This window comes from Chiloscyllium plagiosum, chromosome 10 (genome assembly GCF_004010195.1).
Source record: "Chiloscyllium plagiosum isolate BGI_BamShark_2017 chromosome 10, ASM401019v2, whole genome shotgun sequence".
Taxonomy (NCBI): Eukaryota; Metazoa; Chordata; class Chondrichthyes; order Orectolobiformes; family Hemiscylliidae; genus Chiloscyllium; species Chiloscyllium plagiosum.
The window spans coordinates 6,745,289-6,760,653 of NC_057719.1; the positions used below are offsets into that span (position 1 = coordinate 6,745,289).

At 43.0% G+C, this 15,365-nt stretch overlaps 1 protein-coding gene across 3 annotated transcripts in view; it reads left to right on the top strand.

Annotated features, from left to right (window-relative positions):
* efcab11 (EF-hand calcium binding domain 11) overlaps window positions 1-12,025 on the top strand; it is a 96,981-nt gene extending 84,956 nt beyond the window's left edge. The window contains exon 6 of one of the 3 annotated variants that reach the window (XM_043696961.1): window positions 7,719-8,263. In XM_043696961.1, coding sequence (XP_043552896.1) covers window positions 7,719-7,821 — 103 coding nt within the window. In that variant the 3' untranslated portion in view covers window positions 7,822-8,263. Of the gene's footprint in view, window positions 1-7,718; window positions 8,264-11,928 lie in introns of those variants that run through there. The other 2 variants (XM_043696962.1, XM_043696964.1) reach the window with 2 other exon arrangements.
* The last annotated feature ends 3,340 nt before the right edge of the window (window positions 12,026-15,365 follow it).

The window sequence follows — 15,365 nt, forward strand, 5'->3', positions numbered from 1 at the left end:
GGGACACAAACAATGTTGCACATTTACTGAAGAGTGTCCCCTCTACTAGCAAAATGGCTGACCAATCACCTTCAACTCCGCAAACGAGGGGTTGGACAATCCAAAGGTGTTAAATGCAGTGTTACTGGCTTTATTAATGGGGGCATTGAGTACAAAAAGGTGACGCTGATCTTGTGTAAAACAACTGGTTAGGTCTCAGCTGAAGTATTGTGACAGTTGTGAGCACCACATTAAATGAAATGACGCCACATTGGATATAGTGCAGAAGTGATTCACAAGATGGCTCAGGGAATGAGAAACCTCACCCATGGGAACAGATTGAAAACACTGGGACTATTCTCCTTGGAGGCTGAGAGGAGAACTGATAGAGGATTTCAAAATCATCAGTGGTCTAGACAGTGGAGATTGGGATAAATTGTTCCATAAAAGAAACACGAATGAGAGGGCATCAATTTAAAGGGATCTGCAAATCAAGCAAGGGTGATGTGAGAATAAATTTTAGTTAGGACCTGGAATGCACTGCCTGGAAATAATGATATGGAGGAGCCGGTGTGAACTGGGATGGACAAAGTTAAAAATCACACAACACTAGATTATAGTCCAACAGGTTTATTTGGAAGCACTAGCTTTCGTAGGACTACTTCCTCAGGTGGTTGTGGAGCATAAGAACATAAAACACAGAATTTATAACAAAACATTATGGTCTCTGGATCAGTGGTGCTGGAAGAGCACAGCAGTTCAGGCAGCATCTAACGAGCAACGAAATCGACGTTTCGGGCAAAAGCCCTTCATCAGGAATAAAGGCAGTGAGCCTGAAGTGTGGAGAGATAAGCTAGAGGAGGGTGGGGGTGGGGAGAAAGTAGCATAGAGTACAATGCGTGAGTGGGGGAGGAGATGAAGGTGATAGGTCAGGGAGGAGAGGGTGGAGTGGATAGGTGGAAAAGGAGATAGGCAGGTCTGGTTTCTGCAGCATCTGCAGTCATTGTTTTTGCCTCCAAAACATCAAAGTGTCATGCAACTGAAATGATCCAGGTTTGTTCAATTGATACGGAACTGGCTAGAAACTAGAAAACAAAGGGTGGTGGTGGAGGGTTGCTTTTCAGCCTGGAGGCCTGTGACCAGTGGAGTGCCACAAGGATAGGTGCTGAGTCTACTGTTTTTTGCCATTTATATAAATGATTTAGATGTGAACATACAAGGTATGGTTAGTAAGTTTGCAGATGACACCAAATTTGGAGGTGCAGTGGACAGCGAAGAAGGTTCCCTCAGAGTTCAAGAGGATTTTGATCAGATGGGCTGAGGAGTGGCAGATGGAGTTTAATTTAGATAAATGTGAAGTGCTGCAGTTTGGAAAAGCAAATTATAGCAGGACTTATACACTTAATGGTAAGGTCCAAGGGAATGTTGCTGAACAAAGAGACCTTGGAATGCAGGTTCATAGCTCCTTGAAAGTAGAGTCACAGGTCAATCAGATGGTGAAGGAGGCATTTAGTATGCTTTCCTTTATTGATCAGAGCATTGAGTACAGGAGTTGGGAGGTCATGTTGCGGCTGTACAGGACATTGGTTAGGCCACTGTTGGAACATTGTGTGCAATTCTGGTCTTCTACCTGTCAGAAGGATGTTGTGAAACTTGAAAGGGTTCAGAAAAGATTTACAAGGATGTTGCCAGGGTTGGAGGATTTGAGTTGCCAGGGTTGGAGGATTTGATTCTTCCTGTCAACCAAGACTACTAAAGCTCTAGTGCTGCACCTTCACACTGGAACTCTCTCCCTGTTCAGCTATTTCCGTTTTCCATTTTTGCAATTGCAGCTATAGTTTTCAGCAGTCTTCTGTAATTCATTGCAAATTCCTTTTAAGTTGGGTAGATTGCACCACACAGTTACTAGTGCACGAGGGAAAGCATTCACCATGCAGATACTCTGCCTAGTGCTGCAAGGGGGCACCAACTTTGCCCGAAACGTCGACTGTACTGCTCCCCGGATGCTACCTGACCTGCTGTGCTTTTCCATCATCACATTCCACCTAAATGGGCAGATCACAGTCCAGGAGTGATGTTTGTCAGCCATATTTCTCCTAATTTCTCCTGCTGCTGTGCTGACTTCCAAGGTCCATGTGCAAAGCACAAATCAATGTGTTGGTAAACCAACCCACACGCAGACCGTCCGAGTAGCTGTGTGCAGTCACACAGCTTAGAGAGAGCGTTATGTGTGAGTGCCTCTAAACAATTATCCAACGTAGACATGTAAATAGAAGCACTGCATTTTTCATACTTTTTATTATTTATTAGATGTGGCAACTCCAGCATTGGTTGACCATTTACCAGTTTTCTTTGAACTGAATCTTCATCATTTCAGTGGACAGTCAAGAGTCAGCCATGTTGCTGTGGGTCTGGAATCACGTGGGCCAGTTAGGGACGGCTGATTTCCTTCCCTTAAGGACATTCGTGAACCAGATGGGCTTTTACAATAATTAATGATAGTTTCAAGGCCCCATGTCTGAGACTAGCTTTATTTTCCAGATTTGTTTATCCACTGAATCCAAATTCCACAGCTGCTGTGGTGAGATTCCCACGTTCCCAAACCAATAGTTTGGGTCACTGGATTACTTATCCAGTGACATGACCACTGCCACCATCCCTCCCAGCTATTAAAGACTTCAAAATAGTCACTCCATCCTCCCACTAATTAGAGTTGTTGCCTTTTGCCTGGCAGGCGTGTGAGGGGATGCAGTTATAACGGGACATGCTAACATGCACAGAAAGAAGGCTGGCAGCAGCTGGTTGCTTACCCCTATATAAAATCTGTCTTGGGCTCTTGTAGCGCGGTGTTGTGTCCTTATTCTGGGCTGGAAGGCTCAGGTTCCAGTCTCACCTGCTCCAGAGTTGTGTCATAACAAGTGGGCAGCACGTGGCACAGTGGTTAGCACTGCTGCCTCACTGCGCCAGAGACCAGGGTTCACTTCCCACCTCAGGTGACTGACTGTGTGGAATTTGCACATTCTCCCCATGTCTGTGTGGGTTTCCTCCGGGTGCTCCGGTTTCCTCCCACAGTCCAAAAATGTGCAGGTTATGTGAATTGGCCATGCTAAATTGCCCGTAGTGTTAGGTGAAGGGGTGAAATGTAAGGGAATAGGTCTGGGTGGGTTGCGCTTCGGCAGGTCGGTGTGGACTTGTTGGGCCGAAGGGCCTGTTTCCACACTGTAAGTAATCTAATCTAATCTAAAGTCTGAACAAATTAGTTAAAAGTATCGATACCATCCCTCCTGCCATGATCATGGACAGGAGATCAATTGCTGATGATTATTTAACCATCCCAAAACTCCTCCTGCCCCCAACTGTAGTTGAAAATTAATCCCTGTCAACTTTCAAGACAAACACAGACTAAGAAATTCAGAATAGGAGCAAGGTTGTTAGGAATAGAATGCAGATGTATAAATTGTAAATGAGTGTCAAATCCCTGCTATCAACATCCTGGAGTTACCACTGACTAGAAAATCAGCTGGGCTCTCCATATAAAAAAACATTGTTACAAGAGCTGGTCAAAGGCTAGGAATATTACGGCAAGTAACTCACCTCCTGATTCCTCAAAGTCAGTCCATCATCGATACTGTACAAGTCAGGAGTGTGAATGGCATTCTTCCCACCTACCTGGATGCAGCCCAACAACACTCAAGAAGTTTTACACCATCCAGGACAAAACAGCCATTTAATTGGCACCACATCCACAAGCAACCACTCTCTCCACCATCAACACTCAGTAGCAGCAGTGTAGGCCATCTACAAGATGCATTGCAGAAATGTATCCAAGATTTTTACGCAGCACCTTCCAAACCTATGACCACTTCCATTTGGAAAGACAGATACATGGGAACTCCACCATTTTCAAGTACCCTTCCAAGCCACTCACTATCCTGACTTGAAAATATATCTCCATTCGTTCACTACCACTGGCTCAATATCCTGGAACTCCCTTTCTAATGGTATTGTGGATCTACCTGCAGCATATGGACTGCATCAGTTCAAGAAGGCAGCTCATCACCACCTTCTCAAAGGTAAACTCGGATAGCCAGCTGTGCTCACATCCCATGAGAGAATGAAAAACAAGTCAATTTTTATAGCACCTTTAACATCCCAAGGTGTTTCACAGGAGCGACGTCCAAACGAAATTTGACACTTGAGCCACGCAAAGATATATTAAGACGAGTGACCGAAGGCTTAGTCAAATAAGTAGAGTATAGGCATGTCCTAAAGAGTGAGAAGAGGGAAGGATATTTCTTATGACTTGCCTGTGCTCCAAATTCAAACCTCCTCCCCCTCTGGCTACTGCCAGGGAGCCAAACTTACCAGAAAGGTGCAAAGAACTCTAATGTTTCTAAAAATGAATGGAGCAGTTTCATAGCAAGAGACACACTACAAAATGATCCTGCAGATTTGCTCTGAAATCACCAGAATAGCAAGCTTGCTGTCTGGGAGCCTGCTTGATGAGGGAAAGCTCCATTAAATACCAATCAGTATCGGATTGTTTTGGCTCATTGTACTGCCAGTTGTTCCCCAAACACACAGAAAGACATTCAATGCTATGGGAATTTAATAGGTGTGTGCCAGAAGAAAATTCTTTTATTAACTCCTAATTTATCCCTACGTAGTGGTATAATCAACCTTGTTGAATGTAAGCCCATGTTGTCTGCATATGCAGTTTCACCATGACAGGATCCTGCTGTGTAGTGCCCAATTTGTATTTGCCTTATATGATTTGTGTTGCCCATTTTCATTTTCCCAACCATGCCTGCCCCAACCTACTCTCTGATTCATAACAATGTTAAAGGAAACAGCTTCTGCATCTACAGTAACTTTCTGAAGCTCAAAATGTCTTTAAGTGCTTTTAGACAATTTGTAAAGTGTCTTCCCTGTTGCAAATGTGTGGAAGAATAGCAGCCAATTACCACACAGCAAGCTCTCACAAACAGCCAGAAGACAATGACCAATTTGCCTCTTATTTTTAGTGACAGTGGTTGAGAGATAAATATTGACCCCAATGCTGAGAAGATCTCTTCAAAATGGTCCCACGGGATCTTTTGGATCCACCCGGGAGGGTTGATCAACTTAACTTTTCAACTGAAACCAGCACCTCTGACAGTGTGGTGACGCTCTCAGAACCGCACTCAGTGTGTCAGTCGAAGCCTCTGTTCCATTCATCCATTTTTACTGCCTGGTAAAAGATGCTGTTTGGTCAGCCTGAAACTTGTTAGTCTTCCAGAACATGGCGTTGACCCTAACAAATGTTGCAGACTGGCACAATGCAAGGTCCAGGACTAAACCTGGGGCAGCTGGTGCCAAGGAGCAGTGGGGAAAGACCACTATCTGAGAACCTTCTGCTGAATTGGGGTCTGTTCAGTTTTTGTACCCTGCTGGTGTCTCAAATACATGTAAGTAGAGTCTTGTACAAGTAAGAGATGCCTTTGCTTTGTTTAGACAGAGTCAAACTCTGATGATTGTTTCCTTGAAATGTTACTATACAGAGCCGAACTGCATTTGTGACTATATATATGATATATAGTTAAAAATCACACAACACCAGGTTATAGTCCAACAGGTTAATTGGAAGCACACTAGCTTTCGGAGCGACGCCGACATGACTAATATATAATATATATTTTTGAAATGTAAAAGCACTTCAGTATCTCCTGTGGTTGTGAAAGATCACACCAAGCAGTATGCTTAAACTGGGCCAAGATGGTTGAGGCTTCCAGCTATTCCCAGGTGAGTTGTGTCCAGGGTTCAGAAGGTTGAGAAAAATTGGAAGAGTATAGTGTTGTCTTTCATGCTTGTTGCGTACTTTGTCTGTGCCTGTGAATGTGACTAAATCCAGGCTAGAAATATTCCCAGATCATTGGCACTGAACAAAGAGAACAGATCCCCCATTCACTGCCTTCTGAACATTTTATTCCCCATTGCACCCAAACATTACTCACACATCGGTCAGTCCCTGGCTTAAAGAACCCAGAGCAACCGAGTGAAGAACCACATCCTGCAGAGTGACAATTGAATCATAGGCTGATGAGTGGAGCAATTTGCATAGATCTATAAACACAGTAACTGAATCACTTTAGACGCTGAGGCATTTTTTTGAAATAAAAAGTTTATTGCTGGACATAACACCCTCTCCGTCCAGTCTGTGTGCACGAGTTGAAGTGATATATCATTGGGCTGGCTTCCCCTGAGCCCCATAATACAAGGGGTTGGTAAAGCTCCCATTGGACACCTGCCCTTGGACTTATTGACACTGCTACATGCCCAAGTAAGTGGCAATTAAGGGTCTTAATCCGCTACCCAAAAATGCTAAGGAACAGGAGGTGAACGGCCAAGACTGTTTTGTGAATTGTATCCTCGAGAAGATGCAGAGGGTGGACTGGATGACCTTTCCACTTGAGGGACTTGAATATGACCCGACGTGTTCTCGCTACCGGGGCTGATGTTTTTTCTGAACAATGATGGGGGTGAAGTGGTGCAAATGCCCTGGAATACGAAGCCTTCTTGTTGAACTCAGCGGCAGTCTTATTGAAATCAATGAACAACAAAAAAAATTACATTTGTATCGTGCCTGTTGTGCAGGGAAAAATCCCAAAAGTGTCACATTTGCAATATCGTGAAACGTTTGGCAACATTGAGCCATGTGAGACAAATGATCAAAGGCATGGTCAAAGAGGAGCATCCGGAGACAGAGGAAAGAGCCAGAGAGGAGTTTGACAGGAAATTCTGTGGAGTGCAGTTTGAACCCAAAACTATCCGACTAAGAGTAACACTGGGAAAGCTCACTCTCTCGGGTGGGAGTGAGGGAATTGGTGTTGCTGCTGAGAGTGAGAGGTTGTGTTCAACCAACGTAGAAAGAGGAAGAATAGGCGACAAATGCAGTTATAGAGTCTTAGAGTCATAGAGATGTACAGCACAGAAACAGATCCTTCGGTCCAACCTGTCCATGCCGACCAGATATCCCAACCCAATCTAGTCCCACCTGCCAGCACCCGGCCCATATCCCTCCAAACCCTTTTCTGGCAGCAAACAATCCAGGATGCGGGCTAATGCCTCTGGTATGGACGCTCCTGTAAAATCTGAGATCGTTCAGTCACCTTGATACTCAGAGAAATGCAATTGGGACTTCTGAACATAACAACGAGGAGCAGGAGTAGGCCATCTGGCCCTTTGAGCCTTCTCCTCCATTCAGTAAGATCATGGCTGATCTTTTCTTGGCCTCAGTTCCACTTACCCGCCCTCTCACAATATCCATTGATTCCTTCATTATTCAAAAAAAAATCTATTTGAGCTTTAAAAGCATTCACTGAAGTAGAATCAACTACGTCACTGGGCAGGGAATTCCACAGATTCACAACCCTCTGGGTGAAGAAGTTCCTTCTCAATTCAGTCCTAAATCTGCTCCCCCTAATTTTGAGGCTATGCCCTCTTGTCCTAGTTTCACTTGCCAGTGGAAATATCCTCTCTACTTCCATCTTATCCATTCCCTTCATAATTTTATATGTTTCTATGAGATTCCCCCTTATTCTTTTGAATTCGAATGAATATAATCCCAGTCGACTCAGTCTCTCCTCATAAGCCAACCCCCTCAACTCCAGAATCAACCCGGTGAACCTCCTCTGCACCCCCTGTAGTGCCAGCAAGATTGAAAGGCACTGTATGAATGCATCTTCTTTCTTTCTCATCAGTGTCATTATAAGACTTCATCTGTCTTCCTGCAGGGAAGTGGATCGAGATTTGGATGGCCACGTCAGCTTCAAGGACTTTGAGATTGTCATGCGCCATGAATGACAATCTAATGAAGCCTGGAGTGAGGAAGGATGTTGCAGATCTTTCAGCCCCAAGGGCAACAACACTGCTCCCTCATGAATGGGGAGTGACCTGGGAGACAAAGCCATTGCTCAATCAGAAATGTCACCCAAATGCAGTTTATATATTTCATGTTCTCCCTCCAACTGCAGCAGTGATTCAATATTCAATGTGGTATTTGTGTACTTCCAGGAACATGTAGCTTTGTTACAATGAATGCAATAAACTTGTTGTCTTGTATGTTCAGCATCATATCTCGGTTCTAGTGGCAGATTCAAAGTGAATGGTTTAGTTCTCACACCATCTGCAGTCTCCTGAAAACATAGAAATAAGGAGTAGCATCTGGTCATTCAGCCTCCTGGGTCTGCTCTGTCATTCATGGGCATACAGCACAGAAACAGACCCTTCGGTCCAACTTGCCCACACCGACCAGACATCCCATTCTGACCTAGTACCATTTGCCATAATTTGACCCATATCCCTCCAAACCCTTCCTATTCATTACTCATCAAAATGTCTTTTAAATGTTGTAATTGTGCCTGTTCCTACCACTTCTTTTGGCAGCTTGTTCCATACACGCATCACTGTCTGCATGAAAAAAATTACCCCTCAAGGCCTTTTTAAATCTTTCCCCTCTCACCTTAAACCCATGCTGTCTAGTTTTGGACTCCCCCACTCTCGGAAAAAGTTGTTGGCTATTCATCCTATCCATGCCCCACATGATTTTATAAACCTCTATAAGGACCCCCTCAGCCTCCTACGCTCCAGGGAAAAAAGCCTTACCCTGTTCAGCCTCCCCCTCGTACTCAAACCCTCCAGTCCTGGCAACATCCTTGTAAATTTTTTCAGTTGACTCTTAAGTTTAACAAAATCTTTCCTATAGATGGATGACCAGAATTGTACACAATATTCTAAAAGTGGCCTTACCAATGTCCTGTACAGCCGCAGCACAACATCCCAACTTCTGCACTCAATGTTCTGATCAATGAAGGCTAGCATGCCAAATGCCTTCTCCACTCTCCTGCCGGCCTGCAAATCTAAAGGAACTATGCACCTGCACATTCAGGTTGGGCAACACTCCCCAGAGCCCTACCATTAAGTATATAAGTCCTGTCCTGGCTTGCCTTACCAAAATGCAACACCTCACATTTATCAACATTAAACTCCATCTGCCACTCCTCAACCCATTGGTCCATCTGATCAAGGTCTCATTGTACTCTGAGGTAACCTTCTTCGCTGTCCACTATACAACCTATACTGGTGTCATCTGCAAACTTACTAACCATACCTCCTAGATTCGCATCAAAATCATTTATATAAATCATGAAACGCTGGTAACAGGCCTCCAGTCCAAAACAACCTTCTACCACCACCCTCTGTCTCCTACCTTCAAGCCAATTTTATATCCAATTGGCTAGCTGCCCCTGGATCTCATGTGTTCTAACCTTACTAACCAGTGTACTGTCAGAACCTTGTTGACAGCTTTGCTGAAGTCCATATAGACAATGTCTATCGCTGTCCTTTCATCAATCTTCTTTGCCACCTCTTCACGAAAGTCAACTAGTGAGACACAATTTCCCATGCACAAAACCATGTTGACTATCCCTAATCAATGCACGTAAATCCTGTCCCTCAGAATTCCTCCAGCAAGTTACCCACCATGGTTCTTCCTTACAGCCTTTCTTAAATAATAGTACCACATTAGCTGACCTCCAGTCTTCCAGTACCTGTAGCTGTCAATGATACAAATATCTCAGCAAGAGGCCCAGCAATCTCTTTAGATTAGAGTGGTGCTGGAAAAACACAGCAGGTCAGGCAGCATCCGAGGAGCAAGAAAATCAACGTTTCGGGCAAAAGCCCTTCATCAGGAATCTCTTCCGTAGCTTCTTACAACGTTCTGGGAAATACCTGATCAGGTCCCAGGGATTTATTTATTTATATGTGTTTTCGGACTCCAGTACCTCCTTTTATCAAGACATCACTGTTTATTTCCCCAAGTTCCTAGTTTCCATGTCCTTATCCACAGTAAATACTAACACAAAATATTTGTTTAGTATCTCATCCACTCCCGTGTTCAACACATAAAGGTGCCCTAGTTACTGTTTTGTCCTCACTTATAGAATCTCTTTGGATTTCTTTAACTCTATTTGCCAAAGCTATCTCATGTCCACTTTTTGCACTTTGTCTTACATATACTCCGACGCTCGAGGGAGAATAGCCCCAGCCTCTCCCTTTAGTTAAACCCTCCAACCCTGGCAACATACTTTTAAATCTTTTCTGACCACTTTCAAATTTCACAACATCGTTCCTGTTGCAGAGAGACTGAAATTGCACACAGTATTCTGATAGTGGCCCAACCAATGTCCTATACAGCTGCAATATTTCCTCCCAACTCCTATACTCAATGCACTGACCAATAAAGGCAACCATACCAAATGCCTTCCTCACTATCCTGTCTTCCTGAGACTCCACTTTCAAGGAACTATGAACCTGCACTCCAAGCTCTCTGTCCAGCAACACTCCCTAGGACCTTACCATTAAGTGTAGCCTGTGTGAAGTGCAAAAGTAATTTACAACATTATTTGAGCTGAGAGGTAGTAAAAGCAAAATGTAGGAGATGTTTCATCTTATGGGGGAGCCAGAGCTGGAGCTTCATGTGTAAGATAGTCATGACTCAACCAAAGAAGGAAGTTGGGAGAAACTGTTCTATCTAGACAGTGCTGAGAATATTGTGTTCAGTACCATGTGGAGTGTTGAAGTGACCATTATTGATATATTTAACAGCAATCTAAATAAACACAGGGGAGAAAAAAAATAGAAGACCAAGCAGAGGGGAGTGAGATGGCTCATGTACAGAGACTGGTTGAGCTGAACAGCCTGTTCCTGAGCTTTAAACGCAATGAAAGTTTCCAGCAGAGTGCTGTTTATGTTCTGTGTGAGGCAGTATTTGGTCTATAGTGAATGAAATCAGTTTCAAAGAACAGAAGATTGGTAGTCATGTCAAGTTGAGTGTTTGTAACAGAGTCTGAATATCGCACCGTGGACCAACTTTTGGCTACCTGTCCCAGGATTTGGTTATGTTGGCTTGGAGTCACATTTTCTCTGATAAAGTTCCTGCAAAGAACCTTCGAATGGTAACCTGGTTGATGCTTTTCAGGTAAATGTTCAAAATGAAACTCATTGAGAACAATCTATTCATTTTGCGAATGACAGTTCATTCAAGTTAAACACAGAACTACTATAAAGAGGTTCAGCTGCATCTTAAAACTTAATCTGCTATGCATGGTGATGTTAGTACTACACATTATAGACTTAGAAGTATATAAATCCAGGTATTAATTATCATATTATTGTAACAGTACTCTGGAGAGATGGTGATTCATACTGGGAGAGTTGCTTGAAATTGTACCTGCAGTTTATTTACGGCAAGTAATATTCAATTGGCTTTTATATTTGCTGGTGCAAATTTCAGATTTGCTTAATTAGTAATTGAATGATATTTTAACATCTGCAGTGGTACTGTCATAGGCAGGACTCCACAGAAAACACTGGCCCATGAGCAAGCTGAGAAATTTGCGTGTGTGCAATGAATCAATGTAAATTACTTTGACTTCATTATTTCTGAAATTCAGTGTGACAGCTGTCGTCTAATCTAAGTACATGTGTTGCATTTCATTACAGCCTCAGATGCTTAATAAAATAATCAATGCATTTGCTGTATTAAAATCTGCCCAGATCCACAGATAATGTAATTAAAATAATTTCCATCAATGACCCTGTGTAGTTAGAATGGGCCTGAAATATTCTTGTGCATGCAGGAAACAGTTCCAGGACTGGGGGCAATCATTCCTGAACTTTGGCACCAGCAGCGTACAGCAATGTTACATAGATTCAGATCATCTCTCAGAGGTTAATAAGCTTGTACAACTTTAATTGGACCATGCTAAATTCCACCCCAACCCTCCTTTAGTTGTTGCTTGGGTTCTGCCTGTGGGGAGCTGAGAAGAGTCGACAGCTGTCACAAAGTGATTATGCTATATTTGTACTTATTAACTCCACTGTCAATAAATATGTTACATTTATCATCAGCCGAATGATCAGAGGACAAGAGTTGACACACCTCACTGTCACCTCACTTGGAAAACTGAGTGAAGAATCTCATTAACACGGGAAAGCATTAACCAAGAGTAACAGCTACAACTGAGATCATCGTTCTGCCTTGAATGGAGGGTATGGATAGGAGAGGCCTCCTTATCTTTGTTACTTCTTTAATATTAGGGCAAACCATCATTGACTACAGTTTGCAGGAGCCGATGGGAATGTAGAGTTTGGAGGTGTCTAATTTTCTTTTATTTCAACTGTGGTTTAAGCTTATTCCTATGCACAGTTTTTAAATTCTATTATTTCTTGATTTCTAACTAAAATCAAGTAACAAGGTGGATCTTGCATTTATGTAGTGCCTTTTATAACCTGAGATTGTCTCAAGCCAACATATAACTATTGAAGTATATTAACCTTTGTGATATAGAGACATTTCTTAAAACTTCACTTCCTTCAATACTAACCCACAGTAGTATCTACATCCACAAGATGCACTGCACTAACTCATCAAGACTCCTTTGACAGCACCTTCCAAACTTTAGGCCTCTGTCTCCGAGAAGGACAGGGATAGCAGATGCACAGGAACACCACCATCTGCAAGTCACAAAAGCGTTATGATGCAGAAGAGGGCCATTTAGCCCACTGGCTTTGCACCAACTCTCCAAATGAGCATTATGACCCCGTGCCTCCCACATTTTCCCAATACCCTTTCATGTTGTTTCTATTTTAAAAAATCTAATGCCCTCTTGAACGCATCGATTGAACCTGCCTCCACTACATTTCCAGTCAGTGCATTCCAGGCCCAACTACTTGTTTCTTCCAAGTTTCCCATATTCTGATTTGAAACAGTATCACCACTCCTTCACTGACACGAGGTCAAAATCCTGGAACTCCCTCTCTAACAAGCATTATTGAGTGCCTATATCACATGGACTGCACTGCTTTAAGAAAATAACCTGCCACCTCAGGGCAATCAGAATTGGCAATAATTTAGTCTTGCTAGCACCAACTGCACCCCATGAACAATTTTAAAATTACCAAGGTCCCATAAACAGCAAAGATATTGATAACAAGATCAAAGTGACAAAACAAGTTTTAGCGATGTTACTTCAGTGATAAATATTTGCCAGTTTACTTTGCCATTGATATGTTAACGCTAATATTAGATCTCTTATTAATCTTCAGGACCCAAAGGAATACAAAGCTCATCTATGCAAACATTCCTTAGAATTTAATGCTCTTAGATCTAATTTAGCACTGTGACCCCAGAAAGGTCAGTGTATCCCTTCTGAAGAGATATTTCTTCTCTCTGAAAGGGTCATTCGACTGTTGGGTTCTCATTTCCAAAGAGCGGTGGAGGATGGGACTTCAAATTTATTCAATACTGAGTTGGATAGATATTTGATAGTCATGGGTTATGGGGGGGGCATACAGGAAAGTGGAGTTCAGACTGCAACTAGATCTCAGTCATGACCTTATCGAACGGTGGAACAGGTTTAAAAGGCTCAATAGCCTTCTCCTGCTCCTCAGTCCTATACCCCACAAGATGCAGTGTCTTGGATAGAAGGCTGTGTTCCGGGTAGAGTCTAACTCTGTACAGTGGAAGTATGATTTCCCCATTTTTGGCTTTGAATTTTAAAAAAGTAAATTTTAAGATCACCTAGGGATTAAGTGAGAGTTTAACGATGAGCCTCATTGAAACAATGATCATTAGCTGTTTACCAAATCTGAGGTGTCATTTTGTTAACCTGTGCTTGGAATTTTAAGTCCCCTATTCATTTGCTCGAAATTTACCGAATTTCAATTTAATACCTCATTGTTAGTGATTTTCTCCAAATTTGTTTAGATTTTTTTTAAGAGTTCCAATTCTCCCACTCAATATTTGAAATAAAATCAAGAGAACTAATCCAGGTAATATTATCATCTCCGATCACACTCCAGTGTATCTGTTGGTTAAGATTAAGGGGCTAGAGTGGGCCCGAAGCACTGGCGAATGGATCCCTTTATTCTTAAGGATGATAATTTTGTGGAGTATTTCTCTAAGGAATTTCAGCCGTCCCTAGCCATTAATTCAGGCTCGGTTAGTAGCCCATCCGTCCTTTGGTAAACTGTCAAAGCCTACGCCGGAGGTTAGTTATCTCCTACTCTGCCAGTAGGAACCGGCAGAAGGGCAAACAGCAACGTCTCCTTGAAGCACGGTTGAAGATAGCCGAGAAGACTTACTTTGACTGGCTCTCATTGGCCAAGCTGAAGAGGATTACGGCGCTGCGGTCTGCATAGAATTCCATGCTCACGCAGACAGCAAAGAAGGAGCTTACTTTCACAGAACAAAAGTTATATGAGCATGGTGACAAACTGGGTAAGTACCTAGCGTATCTCACCAGGAAAAGGAGTGCACCTCAAGCCATTGTGTAAATTAGGGAAGGATCTGGGAACCTATCATGTGATTCCAAAAAGATTAATGTGGCATTCCAGAGATTTTACTCTGAATTATACCAGTCTGAAGGTTATGAGGAGGGGTGGGCCAAGATGGAGTCCTTTTTCGAGGATCTGGAGCTCCCAGGTGTGACCCCCAAACAAGAGTATTTTCTCAATGTCCCCTTATCAGAACAAGAGGTGGAGGAGGCTGTGAAGCAGCTTCAGAGTGGAAAGGGGCTCAGTCCTGATGGACTTCCCAGAGAATTCGATAAGGAATTTATGAGCATATTGTCAGGTCCGATGCACAACATGTTCAATGACTCATACAGCCTTGATCATCTCTACGAGAGGCCAATATTTCACTTATTGGGAAGGTCCTGGAGAATGTGCTTCTTACAGGCCCATTTCACACTTAAATGTTGATTTTAAAATCCTCTCTAAGACTCTTGCATTAAGGTTGGAAACTGTGTTATCTTCTGTTGTTAAAGAGGACCAGATGGGCTTCATAAAGGGCCGCAGATCCTCCAATAATGTTAGGAGACAGCTTAATGTAATTCAAGCTTGTCAACAACAGTCAATACAGGGATTGGTGATTTCTGTAGGTGCAGAGAAGGTATTTGACTGAATTGAGTGGCAGCACCATTTTTATATTCTAGAGTGGTTTGGCTTGGGCGAAGCCTTTATAAGATGGGTAAAGGTTCTCTACAGTGACCCTGTCACTGCGGTCATCATCAATGGGGTGCGATCGAGCAATTTTAACATTTCTTGGTGCAGCTGACAGGGCTGTCCCCTTTCGCCTTTGTTTTTTACATTGGGATTGAACCGTTGGTGGAGGCCATTCATTGGGATCCCGGTTTATCGGCTCCAGAAGTGGGGTCAAATTTACATAAGATTTCGTTGTTTGCAGACAATGTCCTCATTTTTTTGTCAAACCCAGCGGTTTCGGTGCCTTGCCTGATACAATGCATCAGCGCGTTTGGCACCTTTTCAGGGTATAGGATGAGTTT